Below are 25,569 nucleotides of genomic sequence, written 5' to 3' on the forward strand. Positions count from 1 at the left end.
ATTGAAATGCTTGTACTGCTATCTGCATTATGCATTTTTATAATAAAATACACTATCATTCAAAAGTCTGGGGTCTGTAAGACTTTTGAATGTTTTTGAGAAAAAAACAAGCAAAATAACATGTAAAATGTTACTTTGCGTGTAACATTACTAAATAAATATTTTCAATAAAAATCCTGATAGCATTCCAAGTAAAACCCCCAAACGTAATTAATACTTATGTTTCTGTTACCTTAGAGTTCTCCATGACACTTTCAATGCAGTCGAAGTAGGAGAGATCATTGACTGGCTCATTCGGGTTATCTAGCAGTCCCCTAACAGCCTATAACCCCCAAAAAAAAGACCATATGCCATTTTTTATATTAAAAAAATTACTTAATAATTTGTGCATTGTTTGTTTGTATATAATACCTCAAGCTCTCTAAGAGCATTGTCACATTCCCTCTGTCCTGGGGCATTCTGGGTACACAGCGTAATCAGCTGATTGATGCTGTCAGTCACCGTTCTGAATAAACACACAGGAGAGTGAAGGTAAACATACAGAAACAACACCATATAAAAACATGCATGAATAAACACAGTTTGAAGTACCTGGCAGCAGCAGCGAGCAGGTTCTTTGCATTGCCTGCTGCAGGGTCCACAGATAAAGACTTGGCAGCCAGCAGCAGCTTACTGGAGGCCATTGAGATGTTCTTCAAATTCCCAATCACTTGCATTTGATCATCCTTACTCTAAAACAACAAAACACTGCTTATTATTTCAGAAAAATGAAGGCTTATTCGCTCATGTTCTGTCCTGCTCTATACATCGTACCTGCGTGTGGCCAGCCATCTCAATGCCAGCATCCAGAAACTCATCAAAATCCTCACTGAACTTTCCAGAAGCATCTGCAAGCTGGGTAGTGGTCCCTCTAGAGGCATGGACCACATCACCTGCAGACTGGTTCAGATCAGCTGCAGTCTGGTTCAGGTCACTCTGAGCCTCCTGAAAGGTCTTACTGCAGGGAGGGAGCTGCAGCAAAATAAAAATAAAGTAACAAAACACTCAGCGACCAGACACACACTAGGACTGTGTACATTAAATAACTGCATAAACTATATTAGGGTTGCCCCCTAATAGTCGACTAACCGTTCCGACTACTACTCGACCAGAAAAATCTTTAGTCAAGGGCAGCCCTGACAGAACAAATTTTCAAGTTTCAAGATTGTTTATTGATTAGCATTAGCATTTAGCACATTGGGTGGTGACCAAAAAAAAAAGTTATTGTTTATAGCTCACCGTCTCTACAAGTAGTTTTTTGCTGGCCTCTCCGATGCTTTTCAGAGCCATATCAACATCCTTTTGTCCAGGCAGACAGTTCACACATGCATTCAGTGAGTGGGACACAGCCTTTGCAACCTAACACACAGAGACATGCATATCAAAATGAATACTTCTTTTAGCAAGGATGCATTAAATTGATCAAAAGTAGTTTATTTTTGAAATTCAGTATTGTGGTATTACTATATGTGTGCATTTCCTAATTTCTAAGTCAATGCTGTGAATACCATCTGTTAAAAAAAAAAATCCCCCCCCTCACCTGTGCTAGCCTCTGTTGTATCTCTGCATCACCAGGAGCAACCAGCGCCTCCTTGGCTTCAGAAATTAATTTAACCGACCCTTCCATAACCTCACGAGCAGAATCCAACATGGCCACAGCTCCAGCAGGGTCTGATGTGGTGGCAGCAACACCTCTCGCAGCCTGTGCTAATGTCTTTAGAGCCTGGGCAGTTTCACTGGCAGCTACACCTGCAAACACATACAATTCACGTGTTTGGGATTAAATATGTGTGGGAACCAGAATATATGTTTGTTTGTGTTTTCTTAGCTACTTAGCTAACTTGATTTGACAAAACCTCCCTAGAAACATCCTCAAATATAAATTAAATGAAAGATGTATTGATTTATTTTTAATATTAAAAAAAAAGTTAACATTTAGGGCTAGGGTTTAGTTTAGTTTATTTGTTTACAGGGGCAATGTACATTAATAAACATGCCCGTAAATGTGCCAAAGTGAGCCAAAAAAACCATCTGTAGACCCTTGACAGAACGTTAGAAAGTCATTAGTAATTATAATTAGCTTTACATAAAACAACAGAGCTTCAAGGCTATAACGTGTTGCATATGGAGGTGGGCGTATTACCTGTGTAATGCTCATTTCCCTGTGCTGCACAGGTAAGCAGTTGCGCCATTGAGGAACCAACAGCCTTAGATGTGCCACCCAGATCTTGAGTGCATTTTTCCAACTAAACCACACAAATTTTACCAAAAAAATAATGCATAATTTACACAGTCAATATTTTTGTTTATATGTCTATTTAAGTACATAATCATAGTATCATTGATATTAAATGGGTCTCAACTTACCGATTCCCCAGGTAAAGGTTTCAGCTGTCCCTCGGAAGCTGCCATTTTTGCATCCTGGAGTTCATTCTTAAGCGTCTGCACAGCTATAAGGGCAGAGTCGATCTCCATGGGGCCGCATGCCTCATGAGCCTAGATATCACATGACAGGATTTTGTTAGCATTTACTCACCCTTGTGTCTATCCAAAACTGTATTCCTGCTACATAACAGAAAACAAGACATTTTGAAGAATGTTGGTAACCAAATAATTTCGGTTCCTAATAGGGCTGCCCCTAATAGTCAACGAGAAGAGGCTTGGTCAACCAAAATTTTATTAGTCGCAGAAAAAAATTCCATGGGAAGTGCCAAAGTCACGCAGTCTATGACGGACAGATCATTAACGGCTGGTCTATGTGGTAATATAGTACATCGGGCAGGACATTCAAATGCTCACCTATCATTCATCAACCTTAAATATGGCTTTTCATCTGAAAGATGTAGTAGCAACTTTTCATGGCCGCTCAGTGTAATGTTAACCAGGAAAAATTTGCAATGTTTAAGTGTGTGGAAGCTGAATAGTAGTGTGCTCCCTGCATGACAGGTGGAGGTGCTGGTACAGTCAAAATTTGCTCTTAAAATACAAATTTTTGGTCATACAGATAAAAGTAATGTATCTTTCGAATCTGTAAGGACTCTACGTTTATTTGTGTGCAGTCACAATAACAACAAAACATGGCGCTTTTGTAAAATAATAAAACCAAACAGGATGCGCTTTGTGTCGTCTCAGTCTCTTTGAACTTAAGCGTGAAACTTTGATACTCAGAAGAAAGTCATACGTTTTGGAACACCATTAGGATGAATAAATGACAGAATTTAGATTTTTGGTACTTAAAAAAACAACCTTTCCTTTTACTCATTAAATACATGTGAGAAGACAGATTCGGTACCGTCTGTGCAGCAGTGCGGAGTTCAGCCAGACAGGTGGCCAGGTTCTTTGCACACTGCCCAAGCTGCATGGCTGCCGCCTGATCGGTCACAGTTGGCACAGAGGACTTCGCTGAAGACACCATTTTACTTCCAGGCTGGAAAACAAACATGTTTTACATGTTTTAGTGCTAAAAGAGCACTTTTAAAGAAGAGTTATGTTATCAGATGAGCGACGTGTGATTAGAATCAGTAAAAGGATTGATGGTTACCTGAAGGAAGTTCTGACTGGCAATGATGAGGGCAAGTTGGGCACTACCATCCTCTGGCTGACCTTGACTGCCCCTCACTCCCTGCACCAGCTGAGGAATATGATCAGCTACAGCCTAACACATGTGAACACAGAGAATACACCAATATAAACACATTAGGAGGACTATCATTACTAACACTCTAGAAATTCACAAACAAACAAATACAAACCCTGCAGCTTTGAACGAGTTGCTGGTGGGCAGCCGTGTTCTTGTTAGAGGCTGCTGCATTTTGGGATGCCGCAATGGTTTGAGTTGCAGCGGCAGCAGCTTGTTTAGCAGCATTCTTGAAAATATAAAGCAGACATTCAATGTAGTGATTTATTCAAAGTTGGAGAGCAGGAAAAAAATATTGCCTTGTATAGATCACATGTAATCCTGTCTAAATTAAATTATTCTTCTCATAATCAAAATCATAAGCTAGTCACTGACCTCCAGTCTTGTTATGAGTTTTTTTCTTGATGGCGTTCTGTGCAGCCGCGTTGGTGGCCACACGAAGCCCCTCGGCAGCCTCCCGCAGCTTCTGCTGCTGATCTTCATTCTCAGGGTAAGCAGCAGCTCCCTAAAACACACACACACACAGATGTGTAACAAGTCTATAGCCCGTCTAACAGATTCCAGATTTATTAAATAGTGAGACCCTAAAGCAAAGCAGCTTAAAATAACTTTGTGGGAAATGCTTGATAAGTGCAAAAAAAAAGTCTTCAACATATTAAATACTCAAGCATTTGTAAGTTTTTTTTTGACAGCTATGCTTAATGTATCACAAGTAATTGAACAGTGGTTCTCACCAAGGGGTCAGGGTTGGGCCCACTAGGGGGCCTCAGTAAACTTCTACGGGCCATATGTCGTCTTACAAATATTTCAGTTTGAAACAGGCTGAGCACAGAACAGTAGGCATAAGAATTCTTATATATATATATATAGAAAGTAGAAAGAACTGCATTTATTTGATTTTTCAATTTTTTTTGTTTGTTTTTTGTAACAATGTGAAAGTCTTCACTGTAACTTTTAATCAGTTTAAAGCATCTTTCTAGGAAAAAAAAAAATCCAAAAGAAAACAAAAAAAGATTATATTGACCTCAAACTTTTGAACAATAGTGAATATTAATCTAACATTCATCTGTTTTTTTTTTTTCCTCAAATAACGATTGCTTTTCTTGAATAAATAAACTTCTTGAAACATCTGGAGTCACAAAAATTAAATATTGTTATATGATGTCATATAAATAACACCAGTTTCTGCCAATAAAAGCATTTCTGTTATAATTACGGCAGAAAACAGCCAAAAAGATGGAGAACTAATGGAGATTTAAAAGGACAGTTCAACCCAAAAACGAAAATAATTTGTGTTCCAGGTCTTACAGGTTTGGAATGACATGAGGGTGAGTAAATAGTAATAAAATTGTAATTTTTTGCTGAACTATCATTTTGACATAGAATCATTGAACTAATGTTTTTAATATGAGCCAAGGTTTGCTAACCCACCTTTGCAGCCTCAACCATTCGAGCAGTGGCATCTGCAAGCAGTTTGGCAGCTGCAAGAAGTTTTTTGGAGTTGTTCACATCCACCTCCACCTCAGCATCTGATCTCATGGCATTCACCAGGTCAGAGGTCGCTTGGGCAAGAACACGGGCCTGCCGTACCATCTCACCTATAGAAGGAAACATTAAATTTCTCCTATTACACAACATAGAGGAGCTAAGCAAATAAACTAACGAACTTCAGCAAGGATTCAACATTTATAATGCTACAAAAAGACTTGTTTTACATAATTGCTGTTCTTTCATTAAAAAAAAAAAAAAAAAAAAAAAAAATTAAAATCAGATTATTTTCATGTTTAAGTGCTATAATCGGGTTCCGAGTGCATCTACCAAGCAAGAAAACATAAAAAAGAACAACGCAGACCCTTTGTTTTGGTAACCCTTTTTCTGAAAGCATGTGAAAAAACGAGCATGTCAGATTTTGTTCCCCCCGGTGACATAGTAAGGGCATCTTATTATAATATTAAGGCCCTTTAATCTGCACATTTCCACCAATGCTGCTGTCATTTTGTTTTTGCAAGCGACAACGGTGTACCAGTTCTAACAACATGGTAAAGTTTCAAGGACAGCATGCTAACTGTTCTGTCGCTGGCTGCACAGACGAGCACAGAACACTATTTAGAGTCGCAGCCAAGAGAGCAGTGGATTTATTCATTTACGGACTGTATTTATTATGCTGATGCCACACAGATCTAACATAAACATGCAATTTTTTCCCCAGCAGTTTACCTTCACAGACATAACCGTTTGTTGTCTCTTTAAATGCAAATGAGCTGCTGCTCCCTGCCCCCTTTTCCAGAATAGAGCTGTGCCTTTACACCTCGTAGCTCAGATACTCTGCTAAAAAACACCTGTTTGGTTTTGATGTCTATCGTGCTGAAATCACGCGTTTTAAACCTTCTGATATACCAAGGCTCTAGAATGCAACCAATTTGGACCTAATTTCTCAATGGTGCGACAAAAAAATCTGAGGTCGCACTAGTGCAACCAGCTGTTCGAGGGCAAAAAAAAAAAGTCTCCGCGACTGTGGTTCAACAGACACACATTAGACCCATATCGTGGTCTAAACCAATCAGAGATAGTGAAGGGGGTGTGAGAAAACCATGTCCGGCAATTAGTGATGCGCGGATGGTGGTTATATCCGCGGGCCGGGTGGGTCGGGTAATTAAAAAATGCATTCTGATTATTTGCAGGTGGGACGCAGGTGGATGAGATAAATCAATAATGACGCAAATATTAACTAATTTTCATCAGGCAAACAATTTCATGTGTGTGTGTGTGTGTGTGTGTGTCTGTTCACCAAGTTGTGACAGAAAAGGTGACATTCCAGATAAAGTTTGAAGGGAGTTACGTCTGTGTTAATGCTATTGAGTAGGGTAATATGCAGTGGTGTAGTGCAGAGCCTGCATATATCCATTTCTTTATCTGTCGGCTTTGCGTACCCACTTCTACTAAAATAAGAATTACTATTGATTACTAATTTGAATCAGTACATTGTAACAAAAACAACACATTAAAAATGTAAATAATTAGATTTTTACGATCGGAAATTTCCTAAACTGGGTGAACCCCTGTAAACTTTTGTCCAAGGATCCAGTAGGCATTCAAACACCCAACCGATTTCATCAGAGATTGCGGAGAGTCACGTCCAGATGTCAATTAACGTTATTCTTTTTTAGCGTGGATTTGGCTTAAAAGCATGAGTGATTATAAGCTTATATAAGTGTGCAGGGATGTGCAGATCAGCTGAATCTGCTGTTAAAAATGAACCATCCATTCATCATATCATCATGCAAAAATAAGAATTAGAATAATTGTAAATGGCGATTAAATGTGACGCGGTCGAAAATTTGGGTGCACCTAACTTTTGTGCTGGTGCACCTAAGAAAGGCGCACCAGTGCAACCAGTGCAACAAGTTAGTCTAGAGCCCTGTATATGGTTTTCTGAGTACACACATCTGAAGCACACACACAGAAAGCAGCTGTCACACGGTATGTGAGAACTAAACTAAGCTCTCTTTCAACGTCTTATTGTGCTTAAACTGTCAAACACACAAGTTTATGTTAAAAATACACAGGAGTTACAAAAACAGTGTGTTTCTGCTTCCACTCATAATAGGCATTTTCAAAATGATATAATAAATGATCTGTGGGGTACTTGAGCTGAAACTTCACAGACACATTCTAGTGACACCTGAGACTTGCATTACATATTGTAAAAAGGGGCATAATAGGTCTCCTTTACACTTTCTAATCATTAAAGAATCACAAAAAGATATCACAGTTTCCACAAAAACATTAAGCAGTTTCCAGCATCGATAATAAGAAATGTCTTTCGAACACCAAATCAGCATAATCTTTGAACAGTGGTGTACATGATGTACTCATCTTACCAGCATCTCCCATGCTGCTGAAAATACTCTCTGTAACTGTCATGATTGTGTCTGTGGCCTGGTCGTAGCGTCCGATGGGTTCACCACGTGTGGCGTAGTTCCTCACGTGTGTGAGTAGGTCACTGAGAGCCTGTGTGACAATACCAGCCGCTGCGCTGACGGCCTTGAGAAGCTCTCCATCACTGGTAGCTGACAGACAGGCTTTCACACAACCTTCCACTGAACGATCTACCAGCTTCCCTGCTTCAATCAGCTGCTCTTGACACACAGGGGAGCTGATAGTGGGACTCACAACCTGATATACAAACACATGAGCAAAAAAAGGTTATCAACTGTTTTTTTTTTCTTTCAATCAATCTGGATTAAAAGCATGTGTATGTGAACTCCACCTTGGCACAGGCCACTAGTTGGGAAGTGGAGAGGGCGCACTGGGTTGCAGCAGCAATAACCCTGTTCTGCAGGACGCTGTCTTCAGAAACCTGTGCTACGTTCTTGGCCTTCAGAACCATCATGGCTGCTGCATTAGCCACAGCTTTAGCTAGGTTCATCAGCACATCCTAAAAAAACATGCACACAAAGCGTCAGGGTGATAAACTCACAAAATCACAATGTTCATCATGTACTTCAAAAGACGCATGTACCTGGAAGCGCTCATCTGTTTCGTTCTCTCCAATCTGTCTAAGCAGATCTCCACTGGCTTGACCAATGCTGCCAGCTGCAGTCAGAACTGTCTGCCGTGGCTGTATAAGAAAACATAACCATATGTGCCATTAAACATAGACTTGTCACTTGAAATCCGTATGGTATCAGCACTGAAGTTGAGCTGAATGATGACATTGTTTTAGTAGAGCAGAATCTGAATTTGTCCCAAATTTGATGATGTTTGCATCATTGTTTCTGTAGTTTTCTTGTGAAGCAGCAACAAACTGTATTGCATAAAGCGCTATATAAATACAGGTGACTTAACAGTAGTGCAAGTCAGTTGAACTGTGATACATTTTAATAGTGACATTTTTGAGAAAATGGAAACAAATCACAGAAAATGTTCAACACAATCTATCAAAATGACAGATGATGATTAATCGCAGCACATTCTTTGCTCGCACCTCTCCTGATGTAGGCTCCACAGCTTTAAGCAGGTCAGATACAGCTCCAGTGAGAGTCCTGGCAGCCCTCATGAGGTCCTGTCCACTTCCCACCTCATCCTCCATCAAAGCCGCCAACAGCTTCACACCTTTTGACATCTCCGTCAGATTAGAGGAGATGGTGGTGATAGCACATCCTACCGCTGTATAATCGGTGTCTGTTGGGTCCCCTGGGAAATAGAATAGAGAATTAAGTCAAATCACTACACTGCAGATGAAGCTTAAAGCTGTTCATTTTAAAAGTCCAGTCTAGCTTTTCTCTCGTATTGACAGTAAAAAAAAAAAATGTCTGTGTAATAGTTATGAAACATCTTACTAATTAAATACATTGTAATACAGCCAAGACTTTACCAGCAGTAAGATTAACCACAGAGGCAGTTCCAGCAGTAATAGCATCCACTTGAGAGTGAATATCATGCTTGGACTCATCCATCTTGTTCTGAATCCACATTTTAGAAGCCTAAAATAAGTAAAGAAAAAAAGGTTAAATTAAACATATTAATTAACATAATTAAAATATAGCTGCAAGCAGCGATTCCCGGGATTCAAGCGCTTAAGGCTTTAAGGTATTACATATTATTTAGCAAGACTGTACCCACCTAAATAAATGATTAAGAAAGCATTTTTGCCAAATCCAGGTAATTTACCATAGATATATGAAGTGTTTTTATCATTTGTGACTGTTAAAGTGGCAACTGTGGTCCGATCTGCCTAAAACTTTGCATGCTTGTTTAGAATCAACTTGCACATGTGCTCACTGGGTTTCGTGAAGTTTTGAATTTTCATTTAGGCTTTAGGGCATATTTGGACAGCTCCAAACAGAGAATTGTACTGCAGTGGTTTGCTCCGGACTGAGTGAAAAACGTAGTACTAGTTCGCAAAAGTAGTAAAAGTAAAAAGTATTTTTTCACATCTTTTTTTAAGCATTTAATGAATGGTTTGATTAACAGCAGTGGTTCTAGAGGCAAAGCTGTTCAGAACAAGGTGGTCTATCGTATGATATGAATATCATGTGTATGTATTAAAAAGCATGCAATATACAATTGTTTACACACTTGAAAAATGCAATATTTTTTTTTTGTTCCAAACGGCCTCCGTTAATCTTGTCTAATAGGTGATCAAAATTCATCAGCCTATGGCAGCCATGTGTTTTGAGATATGTGAATGTCCTTTTAAATGCTTGTGGGACTTTGGACCAAGAGCATGCATACCAATTTTCACATTGATAGGGCAATCGATTGCGATGTTACGGCTGTTGTTATGTTCTTTTTCCCTTCTTATACCGCCACCAAGTGGTCAAGCTCCGCAACTTTTTCATGCGATTCAACCCTTACAGAAGGGTCGTGAATTTGGCGAAGATATCTCATTCTGTTCAAAAGTTAGCTATTTTAGTAAAAATGGCCTTGCTCCTTTTGCAACCTTTTTTTTTTTTTTTGATAATTATTGATATTCACTGTCCAGAGAATCTTCCTAATGGTTTGGTTCTGATTAGGTGAAAAACCTAGGATTAGTTCACAAAAGTAAGTTTTTCTAAAAATGCAAAATACCCGAAAATTTTGTTAGTGTGACAGGCGAATTAGTTTTGTCTGACCCGACTCAAGGATTCCAACGACATCTGACACTTAAGTGTGTTACAAACGGTAAAGAAGTTATGAGCGATTTCATACTTTTGGTCACTGAGGCGGCCCCGTCAAGCCGAATAGGGTGAGCCTTGGTGATGTTGTCGCCGGTGTGATTACTACCATCCCTCCAATTTTCAAGTCTCTACAACTTACGTTTTGGTCTGCACGATCAGTTTTACGTGGAGATTGCTGATCCTTGGCCACTCTAACAATTACAGCTACGTGCTTGAAGCCCAAACATAAAATAAAACAGTAATGGGTACAGGAGAGTAATTTTCTCACCATATCATCTCCAAGCGGCGGCAGCTCTTCCACCTCCTCTAGGTCTGACTGTGCCTGCTGCACTGCTTGCATACTGGTGTTAATGGTTCCCACGAGAGCCTGTTGGGCTGCACTCTGATCGCCCAATTAAGGATGGCAAAAATGACACATTAATAAACCAACAGACCTAAACTGGGACAGCTTTAAACTGTTGATCAACCTCTGTGTTATGTAGAGGCTGATGCTGATATGCTGCTAGACAAATACAGGTCAAATACTGGACAATTAATGAACTTTGCTGATTAATGGTCTGATAATGGTCCATGAACATAAGCATTTATATATGTGGACTGACCAGTGGTGGCATATGTCCAAGATGCATTTGTCCAGTGGTTATCTGTTGTTGTGGAGAAGGCATGGTACCCATGTTTAGTGTTTCTGGGCCGACAGAACCTGACCTCAAAATCCCAGGCAGTGCCACAGAGCCATGCTCTGCCCGTCCGACACGGTTAAACTGCTGCTGTAATATAGTTGATCTGTGAAAGAGAGGAAAGACATAAAAAGATAGAGAAAATGGCATAGAAAGCCACAATTAAAAAGGTTTTTGTGTTCATACTAAGACATTCAGGGGTATTCAAGAAGAGAAGATGCCTGCACTTATTAAAACAGGCTGAGCATAGGAACAGTGTGTGCAACAAACAGAGGCTGAGATAAGGTTGTTTTTCCACTGTGAGTTTCCTGTAATCCAGTACTGGTCTGATTACAAAAGTATTTCCAAAGACAACTGGCTAGAAATGACAAAACCTTGAAAGGAAACATGGTTCTTATTACTGCTGACTCAAAATTTGCGCATGTCTTACTTTTTCGGAGAAACTGATTCCTCCAACATGGTGGCCTCCTCATCTCCCTCTAAACCAAAGCGGTCCTTGCTTTGTTTCTGTAGGGCCAAACAGAAGTGAATAAACACTTTATATAAAACTTCACATAAGGTTTATTATGGTAACACTGTGCATTTACTGTTATCTGAACACTGTTAATGTGCAATACAAAAATCATTCACAATCTCTTTCAGGAAAGCACCCGAAACAACAAAATGTTAAATATTTCATGAGGGAAAAGGCAGTTAAAGGAGTTAATACTGGCCTTCTTAAGAATGATATCGATGTAACCAGCTATAAGCTGAGATATCTGCTCCCCCTCTGTGGTCTGAACCGAGTAGTAGCTCTCCTGATACTCCCCGAAATCCTGCATATGGGCACAGAGTGTCACATTTTGAAGATGTTTAATAATAATGGGTTATACAAACACACGTTTGGGGTCAGCTGTAGCACGTCGGATATCTGAGCCATCTGGAATCTTAAATGTAAGTCTGTAAGAATACGTATGTTATGCAAGTACCAGTGTAAAGCTCTTAGGTGAAGCGGCCCATCTTTTCACTGTAGTGAGCGGCCATTCTTGAACCACATCTTTGGTTTTCTCATCCACTCGCATTACTGACTCTTTGGTTATACCCAGTAGCCTTGGGACCAGCTTATTTTTACTTTTCATTTTTTCCTGAGAAACAAAAATCAAACAGAAAGAAAGGTGAGAAAAGAAGTTCAATTCACTCTTATTCAGAACAATAAAAACAGTGTTCCAAAAATTTTCACACCCATCCCACATAACATTCTTCCTGTATCTTCTCAGATTCTGCTAAGCCTATCGTCCTCCTTCTGTTTCCACACTTTCTCTCTCTCTTAGAGCTGTCAGCAGATGGATAAACCGAGCTTTGCTATCCTGTCTGAGTTCTGAGTAGTCCAGTCAGTCTTTGCCAATCTCCGTCAATCTTTCTCACTTTAGCTTTCTGCACAAATGTATTAACCAGAAACAACCTGGAAATAGTTTCGAGTTTATGAATACAGAGAATAAATACACTGGTCATATGAGATAAATAAAAGCCAGAACAAAACTAAAATCAGCAACTTATGATTTTTATTTTAGGCACAAGCACATCTGCTCCACCTTAACTTTACAACTCAAGCAGAGCTGAACTGTAATCAGTCCATGAGTCATGCAGACCACCACCGGCCAGGAATAGGGGGTGGTGGGGGTGCATTGAAGGGATGGAATAATTATGGAGGTGGAATTCCTCTCGGATGATGAAAGCTCTCATGAGAACATTGATTGGCAACATGTAGACCGAAGAAAATTTCTGGGGTTGGGTATGAAAGAAAACTATCTGTGACATTGTGACTCGACTGCTGATCGCAAAAACACCTTTACAATGCATTAGCTGATTCAGAAAGGCAAACACATAAGAAAACAGGGCGTGTCCAAATGGGTGTGCCTAGCCATGAAATTTGATTGGCCACCTCAGGTTCCACTTAATATTCTAATCAACCCAGGGGCGGGACCTTCAATATTTTTCTCGCAGAGGGAATCAAAGCAGAAAAGCAGTTTATATTTTTGGATGTAACAAAGCAAAAACTGCAGTTTTTAATAAAAATTTAGCCTATTATTTTTATTCAACCTAGTCTAAAAAGTCTGGAAATGCCACTGTAAAAAACATTACATATCCACTTATATATCCAAGTACAGCACACACAAACACACACATAGACTTTACCTTCACCAAGAAGAAAGACACTCCATATGTTCTGAGGGATCTCGCAAGCTTCACATACTTCACTTTGGCTTCAATCTCTGTCATTTCACCACAAGCCTTATGTTCCTGTAAAATTCATAAAGTATTTACTCATCTAACCAATTAATTCTCATATATCTTTGCTTACAAGTAGTGAACTTTACCCAGGGAACCCTGGGTATTAAGACTTGCATGGCTTAATGTAACAATGATGTCTCTAACTGAAATACATAGTAGAAAACCCATGAAAGATTTGTGTAATTAAAAAAAAACAAAAAAACATATACATATTTTTTATACATATTTTGAACTATGAGGGGGCCATTATTTCAATGATGTAAAATGGTTGCACTCTGTGAGCTACTGGCACTACCTGTTGCTGTTTTTACCTGAACACAATTTGGAAAATAAAATACTGATACGATGACCACAGCTACTGAAAGAGTTTACAGGTGGCGATGGACATAAGCATAGGCTTAAACCGAATGCCATACCATCGATTTTTTCCCACAAGAAGCCTAAGCGGTAAAATCCGCACTGAAAAACTCCTTCAGTGGCTCATGTCAATCATTTACATCCTGCTAAGGTGGCATCTAGCGTTTCTTGTCTTTGCCGTTCATAAGCGCTTTCAATAGTTGTGGTCTACTAAAAGCCTCAAAGGCATCAGGGATAAAGTGGAGAGAACAAAGACGCAGGTCTTCAGAAAGTTTTATTTGTCCACAGGCATCTTCCCATTCTTTTCTCCTCTTCTTATTGCTAGCAAAACAGTGAATGCTTACATCGTTTCTCTTGTTGCTCTTTAATTGAAAATTACAACAAAAGCTACACAATGTGGCATCGTATCAGTATTTTGTTTTCCATGTTGTGCTACGGTAAAAATAGCAACAAGTAGCATCAGTAGCTCACAAAATGCAACCATTTCACATCATTGAAATAATGGCGCCCCCATAATCCAAAATATGTGGATTTTTTAAAATAATGTAAATCTTTCTAGGGTTTTCTACTATGTATTTGAGTAAGAGACATCATTTATGTTATTTTAAAGGGGTCATCGGATGCAAAGTTCATTTTTACATGTTGTTTGAACATTAAAGTGTTTTGGCAGTGTATGTACAAATCTACCCTATAATGATAAAAATCCATGCAGTGGATTTTAATTAATCTGTAAAAATAATATCTCCTTTTTCAAATTGAGCCCGCTCCCATGATAGTCGTCTTACCTCAGACCTGCCTTAAATCAGCTGTAACAGTCCGACCTCCATGTTTCAATGCCGGAGCAGGTATGTAAGTTAGACAAGAATATCTCCGATTGAGCGATTGAGGTGTTGTGTTGCTGGATGTAATAATGAACATTGTCATTTACTCCCAACATCGTTTGTTTGTGAAGGGAATGCGCCTCCCGATCTACATATATCCATCTATGTTCGCGCGGATCATTTGTGATCCAGCTTCACTTACAGCAGAAGTGAGTATAAGGGTTTTTTATGAATCTTTGCGATCGCCTTTGCTAATAACTTGCTAGTTAGCAAGTTTAGCGGCTAAACGCGGCTAAATGCGGATAAAATAAACAGGCTCGTCACTCCAGAGAGAAGAGAGGGGCGGGGCGAGCAGAGCTCATTAACATTTAAAGCAACCTTAACCAGAATAGGATGATTTTTGCAGAGCTCATTTTGGCAAGGTAAAAAGGGTGTTGTTTACACTACCATTGAGAATTTTTAACCAAAGTATATTATAGACTTTTCATTAAGACCCTAAAGAATTATATCAACTTGTGGCATCCGATGACCCCTTTAAACCATACAAGTCTTAATACCCAGGGTTCCCTTTAAGAAACAGACAACTGTGTATAAAATGATATCCATTTATAAACAAAGTGCAGGATAAACTGATTTACCTGAAAGATCTTCTTCTCTGCTCCTCTCTGTTTGATATATTCCTTAGGCAGAAATTCCTTCAAGCTGAAAGAAATGAAACGTACAAAGTGTGCAGATTAGTGACAACACACCGAAACGCAAACACGCCTTACAGTTATACGATACACTTAAAATATTTAAATGCATCTAAGCACTTTTCATTTGAGTTCGTTAAGCTCATTAACTAAATGGACCATATGGTCATTACACCATTTAGATTTTACACATCATTTCTCATCATTATGAAGCAGAGGGTTAGTAAACACTATGTACTATAACTGAAAGTATTAGGATGTGGTCTTACTCCAGAAATCCAGATTTGTGTTTATGCTCTATATGAGGCCCGAATTGGATCTGTGCTTGAATTCCACCAAATTCGCAAGCCTTGTCAAACGACACGGGATGAGAACCATTCAGAATGTCGTCACGTGCCTGGAAAGATACATGCAGGTAGACACATTTGTTATCAAAATATTTGGAAATCACACAGCAGAAATGTTCCAGATCAGCAAACGAGCCACTGACAGAAGGAGAGCTTGTAAAAAGGTAACAGGGACTACACTACTTTGCAGATCAATACAATGTGTATAACAGCATGTAGTGCACCACTTAAAGAGGCTTTTAGGGCCATATGTCAATAAGAGATTTACAGCATTCTAATCTATATGCATTATATTGAACCAGCAAGTAAAGAACCATGGAAACACATCATTTAGGGAAATATCACTGCAGGAGTGATGTGAAGCCAAGCTGGGGTCCTCATTGTGGCTTTCACCACACATCATTATAAAATTTAATAAGTGACAAGAGGTGAGTCGAACCTGTACATAGAGTAGATTGAGCTGAACAGGATCTCGTGAATCCACATTTTGATCAGAGTAGAAAAACTTTCGTCTCAACAGCAGAGTTTCACTCTCTTCGACTCCCTGTTCTCTAAACGTACGTCCATGATCCAACCAATTTACTGTGAGAGAAAGAGAAATAAATGATTTATACAGCAAAACTGTGTTTACAAGCTTCTTTACAAAACATATACAGTGCTAATGTTCTCCTCACCAAGCGTGAATTTATTTGATCAAAATACAGTAAAACGGTAATACTGTATATTATTATTACAAGTTAAAATGTAAGTGTAAATAAAACTTTAAAATGTCATTTATTCCTGCGGGCAAAGCTGAATTTTCAGCAGCAATTACTCCAGACTTCCGTGTCAGATGATCCTTCAGAAATCATTTGTAATGTTTATTTAGTTCTCTATTATCATTTAATATTATCAGTGTTTACCAGGATACATTTTAGGATTTTTATTTGAAAAAAAAAAAAAACCTTTAAGGAGAAGTCCATTTCCAGAACAAAAATGTACAGATAATGTACTCACCCCCTTGTTATCCAAGATGTTCATGTCTTTCTGTCTTCAGTCGTAAAGAAATTATGTTTTTTGAGGAAAACATTTCAGGAGTTTTCTCCATATAATGGACTGATATGGTGCCCCGAGTTTGAACTTCCAAAATGCAGTTTAAATGCGGCTTCAAGCGATCCCAAATGCGGTTGTAAATGATCCCAACTGAGGAAGAAGGATCTTATCTAGCAAAACGATCATCTATTTTCATTAAAAAAACAACTCAAATACTTTTTAATCTCAAACGCTCGTCTAGTCTTACTCTGCCTGAACTCTGTATACTCTGGCTCAAGACAGTTAGGAAAAAATAATTTCTTTACGACAGAAGAAAGAAAGACATGAACATCTTGGATGGCAAGGGGGTGAGTACATTATTTGTAAATCTTTGTTTTGGAAGTGAACTTCTCCTTTAATGACACCAGACTTTTGAGTGTTAGTGTACACATACAGTACATACAGAAGAAAATCTACACAATAATAAAATAAGACATAAAAAAAAAAAAAAAAAAAAAAAAAAAGACCAATGGGAAACAAAGATAAACCCTAAAACAATTCTAAACCTGAACTTTATTGACTTACTAAGGCCCTTTCAGCAGTTTTAGAGCTGAAGAACAGTTTAGTTTGTCTATCTGCATGCAGTGGCTGATGTGTTACCTACAGTCATCATCTGTGTGCAGTTTAGCTTTGAGCTTCTCCATCTTCCTCTCCTCCCTCAGTAGAGTTCTGTCTTTCTTCAGTGTGCCCGTCCCTTCATCTTTCTTCTCCTCCACAACCTCCTGAATGAGAGAGTACTCTTCATAGTTTGTGATTCCTGGAAAGAGAATTGATGAGACATAGTTACAGACTTGCTATGGCCTGTGTGGTGTATGTGTGCATTTAAGAGCAACAGTATATATATTTATATGGTTTATATAACTATACTTTATATAGTAAGTAGTTTTTGAACAGTAAGATTTGTAATGTTTTTAAACATTTGTATTATTATTATCATCAATATTTACAACAGTTCAAGATTCTTTGATGAACAGAAAGATCCAAAGATCAGCATTTATCTGAAATAAAAAGCTTTTGTAAAACTATTAGACACTATGCCATTCAAAAGCTGGGGATTTGCAAGGATGCTTTAAATTGACCAAAAGTGATGATAAAGTAACATTTATAATGTTACAAAAGATTTTTTTTTTTTAGATAAATGCTGTTCTTTTAAACTTTTTATTCATCACAGAAACCTGAAAAAATATATACTCAGCGGTTTTTATAATAAGAATAATAATAATAATAATAATAATAAATAATAATAATAATAATAATAATAATAATAATAATAATAATAATAATGTTTTTGAGCAGCAAATCAAAATATAATGATTTATGAAGGATCATGTGACTGGAGTAATGATGTTAAAAATTCAGCTTTGAAATCACAGGAATAAATTGCATTTTAAAACAGTTATTTTAAATAGTTAACATATTTCAACATTTTTAGAGTTTCTGCTGTACTTTAGATCAAATAAATGCAGGCTTGGTGAGCAGAAGAAGAGACTTGAAAAAAAACATTAAAAATCTTACTGTTCAAACATCTTTGACTGGTAGTGTATATGTAAAATATATATTTGTCTTAAAAGCTATGGCGGAAACCATGTCTATATTAGGTCAGTACAATGCACCTACAGGTATGTGCAAACCATTGGGATTTGAATCCAGGTCACCTTGCACTTTAAATAAAAACTATACCACTAGACTAACAACTTGCTTTTTTTAATTCTTTGATCGCATCTTATGTTGCCTTCAGCAACCAAGTGAGTCAGGACTGCCATGAATCAAAAGAACCTGAGAGAGTAACTGTATATGATAAAGTTATACTAGATAGCATAAGAGCATCACTGACCTATTCTACTGCAGATGGTGACAAGCAGCTCTCCCACAGTTTTGGAATCATCCACCATGATGGTCTTCACTGCTCCATCCAGCATTTTTATCTTCTGAGGTCTCTGTTTTTTCTTATACTCCAGTATGTCCTAAGAGACAGAGAGACTAGATTTGCATTTCCAGACCGCACCAAACAGTTCAAGGAATTTAAGGACAGTTTATGTTTTAAGTTTTGGTTCTGCATGAAATTCTGTATTGTCATGAAGTTCAGCATGTCTTGTTTTCAGCCAGCTGCAGAACAAATGAAATTGTGCAGTGCAAAGGCAAAAAATGACTACAAATAATTGAGTATGCGAGGAAGTCAATGAAAATTAGCATGCAAAGACAGTAAAGAAAAACAAGACCAATAGCAATAAGTTTTTTAAAATATAAAGCTTTCAAAAATAAATATAGACAACAAACCTAAGGGTGCAAAGAGTTTGTGCTGAATTGATTGCAGAGCTTCAAAAAAACAAACAAACAAAAAAAACAAACCCTAATCAGAAAGTTTGAGGAATATATAATTACTGCCTTGCAAACTATAATGAATCTGAATGTGTTTGACAGAGAAAAAAAGAAAAAAGAATTAAAAAAAAAAAAAAAAAGTGTTATGCAAAAAACAACAAATTAGACAAGAAAGATGCGTCTGTGAGAGCTGAACATCTGTGTATATGTATGAGGGAGAAGAAAAAGCCTTTTGATCAACAAAAGATAAACCGCTACTGATGAAATCTTCATTTAACACATCTCAATTTACACCGCGCACACACATCTTTGTTTCTTCCTGGGATCAAGCATTCGGCTTTGTCTTTATATACAACACTCCTTTGCACAAGCGCAGAGACTCACAAGTGTAAACAAATATAAACAAAAACCACATGCTGCAGTGACAAATGCCTTTAATCATATCACTGTAGCTTGTCTCAGTAAGTGTAGTCACTAAGGGGAGCCTTTCCTCTCTCACACACAAACTCAGAGACTATAAAAATAACCAAGAGCAGAGTTAAGACCTCTTCTCATCTTTCAGGACAATAAAAAAAAACGTGTGCAAAGACACATCACAAAACAAGAGTGCAAAGCCATGTCACAGAACGTTTGACAGGAGCTTGTAAAATAGCGAGACATAGAAGATCAAAGGCCGTACCCCATTTCTCAGCATGTAATAGTCCAGCGTCCGGCCTCCTTCCAGCCAGATGCCTTTCCTGGGGTCCTCATCTGACAGAAACAGCCCATATTCTGAAGCTGAGAAACAACAGACACTGTATTACAACTTGTATTTGGCAAAATGATATACAGTTGACGTCAAAAGTCTATATACACCTTGCAGAATCTGCAAAATGTTAATTATTTTTACCAAAATAAGAGGGATCATACAAAATGCATGTTATTTTTTATTCAGTACTGACCTGAATAAGATATTTTAATAAAAGATGTTCACATATAGTCCACAAGAGAAAATAATACATACATACACTTGTTTTTACATACACTTGATTCTTAATACAGTGTTGTTATCTGAATGATCCACAGCTGGGTTTTTTTTTTTGTTTAGTGATTGTCCTGAACAGTTAAACTGCCCACTGTTCTTCAGAAAAATCCTTCAGGTCCCACAAATTCTTAGGCTTCAGCTACACAGAAATGTTGAAAAGCCAATCCAGCAATGACTGTATGATTTTGAGATTCATATTTTCACACTGAGGACAACTGAGGGACTCATATGCAACTAATACAGAAGGTTCAAACAGTCACTGATTCTTCAGAAGGAAACACAACGCATTAAGAGATGGGGGTGAAAACTTTCGAACAGAATGAAGCTGTGTATATTTTTCTTATTTTGCCTAAATAAAATTTTTTTTTTATTTACTACTGCCCTTCAGAAGCTACAGAAGATGCTTACATGTTTTCCAGAAGACAAAATAAGTTAAATTCACCCTGATCTTCAAATTCATAAAAGTTTTCACCCCTGGCTCTTAGTGTATTGTTTTTCCTTCTGAAGCATCAGTGAGTGTTTGAACCTTCTGTAATAGTTTCATATGAGTCCCTCAGGACAACTGTGTGAAAAGATGGATCTCAAAATCATACAGTCATTGTTGGAACGGGTTCAAATCCCCAAAAATGCTGAAAAACAAAGAATTTGTGGGACCTGAAGGATTTTTCTGAAGAACAGCAGGCAGTTTAACAGTTCAGGACAAACAAGAGACTCGTGAATATTAAGAATTAAGTATATGTAATTCAACTATAATTTTCTTATTCAGGTCAGTAAAAAAAAAAAAAAAAGAATTTTTTAATGATCCTTCTTATTTGGGTAAAATAACATTTTGCAGATTCTGCAAGGTGTATGTAAACTTTTGACTTGAACTGTAGCTTTAGGAACTAGATTTGCAATAACCTTGCAATAATTTGTAAACTTTAGGCTACTATATTACAAAGAACACAGAAAGGAAGCAGTCCCACCTTGACCTGTTTGGGCTTCTGGAACCCTCTCTCTGATGACCCGGCATGCATCGTACACAGCCGTTGATGGCTCAAACTGCATCGTCTTCACCACATTACACTGTCTCACACAGATCTTTAGAGACAGCGCCACCATCCTGCCAGCTTATGTATTACAGACTCTGCACCTGTGAAGAGAAGGAGGGAAATGAGATGGAGAACTGAAGACAGCAAGCGGGAAAATGTGTGCAGTTATATGATGCTGATTTTAGGACTAATTAACAATCATGAAAGATACAAATATTGTAAACATTTTCAGTGTTATTTAATGTAGCATCATTACAATACTGCAGACGCTGATTGTCAGCAAAGTATTGCTTCACAAAATAGCAAATAACGTTCTAAGGTTTGTGGTCAAGTCTCTGGTGCTCACCAAAGCTGCATTTAACTGCCTTCAAAAAAAAAAAGCAGCAGCAAACAAACAACATTTTTCAATTTTAAGATGGTGTTAAAACGTACTTAATTTCTGTGATGGCAAAGCCGAAATATCAGTCTTCAGTGTCACATGATCAGTCAGAAATCTCTTACTCATTGTCCTGTTTGACACTGTGTGTTATTAGAAAGGTATCTGGTTTCTATCCATCAGCCCTCCCCTCTCTCTCTCACTCACACACACACACACACACTTCTGTTAACACCTGAACTCCCAGTCAGCTGTCTTTACTCTTCCAGCACCATCCAAACTGTACATTAATGAAACACTGACTGGTTTAAACACAGACTGAAAAACAAAGACATAATACTAGACAGAGGATAGAGTTTCACTTCATGGTTCAAACAGTTCTTGCTGGAACAGAATGATAATTATAACCAAAAATAAACTGAATTATTACCTTAAAGTCAGACTTTCTCTCAGCATCTAGCTAATCTTTAGTCTGTGTGTGTCTGTGGGGATTGAGATGCCTTTGTGCACAGTTGGCACACTCAACGCTGGCATGAGCTGGCAGCGTGATCTGACCCAGTATGTCAGGGACAAGCTGTAGAGCTGTGAGCCATCGAAAACAGACATATATAGATCAGGAAATGCATTGTTGGAAATGCAACAGTCGTGACACAGTGTCTAATATGCATATATTAAGTACACAAAACCTGCTAAATTTCAAGACCGACATCACTGAAGAAATAACTTGGAGTTCATTAAATCAAATGATTCAGTTCTTTAAGTTAAGGATTCAGTTCAAACTGACCAGTACTGAAGACTGAATCTTTTGGAAGTTCACTTTTCTTATGAATCAGAGTACTTTGGTCACACGGTTTACATTTTTATATGCAGCCCTAGAAGACAATGAAATAGAAAGACATTTTTTCCTGCCATTATTTTTCAATACACAACCTATTTAGTGAAAGACATTAAATTTAGACTGCCATGTTGTCGAGTGCCACTGGAAAAAACACAAAGTTCCTAAAGTTCATGTCTGACCAGCCACAACTTGTCCAGTGTAATATTACCAAAAGATATTTGCATATGCACAGCACAAACTTCTGCTATGTTTCCAGCATATAGATCCACAAGCTCTAACTCGACCAGCCCACCGGTGGCTCTAGAGAGCCTGAAAATCATAACACTCCAGAGAATGTCCTTCCATTTATAGCCCTTTAACAGGATCACATGCTACATTCAGGTTAGCAGAGCAACTGAAGTCTGATTACTCACTCAAGTTCTTACAGTAATGAAAAGCATACATGCAGCCAGTCAATTAACACAACCTTTTATTTCCACTGCCTGATATCAGTGAGACTCAGCAGCTATATTCTTCCACAGAGTCATAAACTCATGCAGACGTGACTCATGTCTGTCACCAGTGTTACTATAGTAACAGTGGGCTACTGAAATATGATTACACCGCTAAACTCCACCCTCAAGTTAACCAGCTGAACTCTTCAAACAGTCAAATCCACACCAAAAAAAACCTTCACAACAGTGTTTAGTATTATTACCATTTTAGTAATAACTATTTTGAATTAAATTATTTTGTATTTAGTTTTAGTCATTTTAGTACTTCAACTTATACATATTTAATTAGTTACAGTTGAGTACAGTACAGTTACTCATATGCAACTATTACAGAAGGTTCAAACGCTCACTATTGCTTCAGAAAACAAACAAAAAAACAAACCAAAAAAACAAAAACAAGCCAGGGGGTAATTAACTTTAATTTAAAGATAGGTGAAAATGTATCTTATTTTAACTTCTGGCAAACATGTAAGTATCTTCTGTAACTTCTGAAAGGCAGTACCAAAATGAAAAAAAATATATGCTATTCAGGCAAAATAATAAAAATGAACACATCTTCATTCCAGCTCTTAATGCATTGTTTTTCCTTCTGAAGCATCAGTGAGCATTTGACCTTCTGTAATAGTTGCATATGAGTCTCTCAGTTGTCCTCAGTGTAAAAAGATGGATCTCAAAATCATACAGTCATTGTTGGAAAGGGTTCAAATACACAAAAAGGGACCTGAAGGCACACAGCTGTGGATCATTCAGGTAACAACACAGTATTACGAATCAATCAGATGTAAACTTTTGAACAGGGTCAATCACGTTTACACACTGCCTACGAAACTTACGTCTGTCATTAAAAAAATCAGATCAGGGTTCGATTTTCTGCGTTTTCGCATCTGTAGCAAGCATTTTGATAGGAAAGGATGACAAATAAAAAAAAAAACAAAAAAAAAAACTAGAGATGTGCAACAGCAATCGAGTACCCGGCCGTGACAGCGATGACTGATCATGAAAACGATGATCGTGGATTTTTTTTTTTCTGATTGGTTGTAGCAGCACTTTGGGTGGCACTCTGACCTCTAATTGTTTAGCATGCAGTCCAAAATATCGACGTGAGAAGATAGAGATGCATGGCTTCGAAGTCGTAGTGATGTCTGGGTTAGCTACATGCATATCTGGGATATTAACATTTAACATGCTGAATGCGCTGCATATTACCAGTGTTTCGTTTAATGCTCAAATGCAATGACCAATATTGACTGAGTTTGAGACTTGCTCTCTCTCTCTCTCGCTATAGCGCGTAACTTAAATTTCACTGGCATTTCATGAACACAGCATTCTAATTAGAACTTTAGAGAATGTGAAATCTATAGTAAATTATCACTTTCATTGCAGTTCACTGTCATGAAAGTGCAATACGGAGAGCTCTCTCTCTCTAAAATGAAGTTCACTGGCATTTTTGTCCTAATCATGTGTTCATGTTTTCATAGACAGGTTATGTCATATTTTTATTTTTAACATTAATTTTCTGAAGACTGTTAAAGAGGTTTTTTTCCATTATATCCATTATGACAATGCCCCGCCCCCACACAAGCCCGGCCCCAGATTATTCGATTAATCGTTTTTGAAACTTATTGATGATCGAAATGAGAAATTTCCCAAAATGCCCATCCCTAAAAAAAAAAAAAAAAAAAAAAACACAAATTTTGACCTTTATTTTAGTAAAATAATTAACATTTTGCAGATTCTGCAAGGTGTATGTAAGCTTTTGACCTCAACTGTATATCTGAGTCCTACTGATGGGACTGTTTTGGGCAAGTAAGACAAAAAAAGTGGATAAAGACTTTTTCCCCAGCAATGCCAGATACACATAAGAACAGCACAACTATATAGTCTTGGGGGGAAAAACACATTTGAAAGAGGTACAGAGGGTTTGGACTTACCGTAAATTTGAGGCGTATGCAACTCTGAGGCACTGCAGATCTTTACAGCTATGGAGACAGTAAGAAAGAGTGATGATCAGACAAACAAATAAGAGAGCATAAAACTTTACAAATGCTAACCAAAAAGGCATTTCAAATGAAACCACAGTAAGGGATATTGATTTGGACCTGACAAGTTTTATCCACATAATAGCTTTAAGAGGTGCATTAAGCGATCTCTGAAAAATACTACTGATATTTAGGTGACCAAAACAAACACACCCCTGCCCAAAAGGATCACCCCCATTGTGAGCGGACACACCCCCTTTTTGTGATCAGCTATCGTGTGTTTTAGCACTCGGTCCAATTCACTTTCAACAGCATTACTCAAAAATCACTTACTGTACCTTATTCCATCACAACCGCCAAAGGAAAAGTCCACATTATCAATTTAGCAATGATAGATTATTCAGCCTAAATGTTATTCCCATTAGCCATGTTAGGCAGAAGATATAACAGATGGACACATTTAAAAAAAAAAAAAAAAAAAAAAAAAAAAAAAAGCAGCTAATTTAAGATGGAAATCCTATCAGTGATGTGCATGTGTGTGTGGTGTTACAGACTCATGAGGAATGAGTTAAAGCCGCAGTAATTAACCCAGGTCTATCTGCTAATGATCTCATGATTGCAGAGCTGACTCAAAGCCAGAGGCCTCTAAACACTTTTAAAAGTCAAGAGCTTACACTAAACTTCTGAATTACCAAATGAGCTTATTACATAAAAGGTGAAATTAAAGGTGAACGCAAATCCAGTTTCAGCTTACGACAGTGTTTTAACACTTATACAGCATCTTACAAAAACATCAGCTTGAAGGAAGAAATATTGAGAATTAAAAGATAAGAACCATTCTACTGTAAATCTAAAAACAACATATTAAAGAACATCATGACTTTTTTCCTGATCACTAGCTATCCATCCACCCATTTTTATGTGCATTTTGGGA

The 25,569-nt window shown here is 37.8% G+C and overlaps 1 protein-coding gene across 1 annotated transcript in view; it reads right to left on the minus strand.

Moving 5' to 3' along the window:
• The window catches only part of tln2a (talin 2a), a 59,673-nt gene that overhangs the window by 14,884 nt on the left and 19,220 nt on the right, over positions 1-25,569 (minus strand). Inside the window, 33 exon segments of the mRNA XM_051115641.1 lie at positions 233-322; positions 412-505; positions 592-731; positions 814-1,011; positions 1,279-1,398; positions 1,580-1,788; positions 2,183-2,285; positions 2,407-2,535; positions 3,332-3,466; positions 3,581-3,694; positions 3,792-3,905; positions 4,052-4,075; positions 4,077-4,181; positions 5,108-5,274; positions 7,558-7,852; positions 7,947-8,114; positions 8,199-8,297; positions 8,664-8,872; positions 9,054-9,162; positions 10,607-10,720; positions 10,941-11,121; positions 11,446-11,522; positions 11,729-11,830; positions 11,984-12,139; positions 13,191-13,295; positions 15,103-15,166; positions 15,426-15,553; positions 15,943-16,085; positions 17,179-17,331; positions 18,409-18,538; positions 19,573-19,670; positions 20,883-21,049; positions 24,588-24,635. Coding sequence (XP_050971598.1) covers positions 233-322; positions 412-505; positions 592-731; positions 814-1,011; positions 1,279-1,398; positions 1,580-1,788; positions 2,183-2,285; positions 2,407-2,535; positions 3,332-3,466; positions 3,581-3,694; positions 3,792-3,905; positions 4,052-4,075; positions 4,077-4,181; positions 5,108-5,274; positions 7,558-7,852; positions 7,947-8,114; positions 8,199-8,297; positions 8,664-8,872; positions 9,054-9,162; positions 10,607-10,720; positions 10,941-11,121; positions 11,446-11,522; positions 11,729-11,830; positions 11,984-12,139; positions 13,191-13,295; positions 15,103-15,166; positions 15,426-15,553; positions 15,943-16,085; positions 17,179-17,331; positions 18,409-18,538; positions 19,573-19,670; positions 20,883-21,018 — 4,209 coding nt within the window. The 5' untranslated portion in view covers positions 21,019-21,049; positions 24,588-24,635.

The sequence above is a fragment of the Labeo rohita genome, chromosome 7 (genome assembly GCF_022985175.1).
Source record: "Labeo rohita strain BAU-BD-2019 chromosome 7, IGBB_LRoh.1.0, whole genome shotgun sequence".
In the NCBI taxonomy this organism is placed as follows: domain Eukaryota; kingdom Metazoa; phylum Chordata; class Actinopteri; order Cypriniformes; family Cyprinidae; genus Labeo; species Labeo rohita.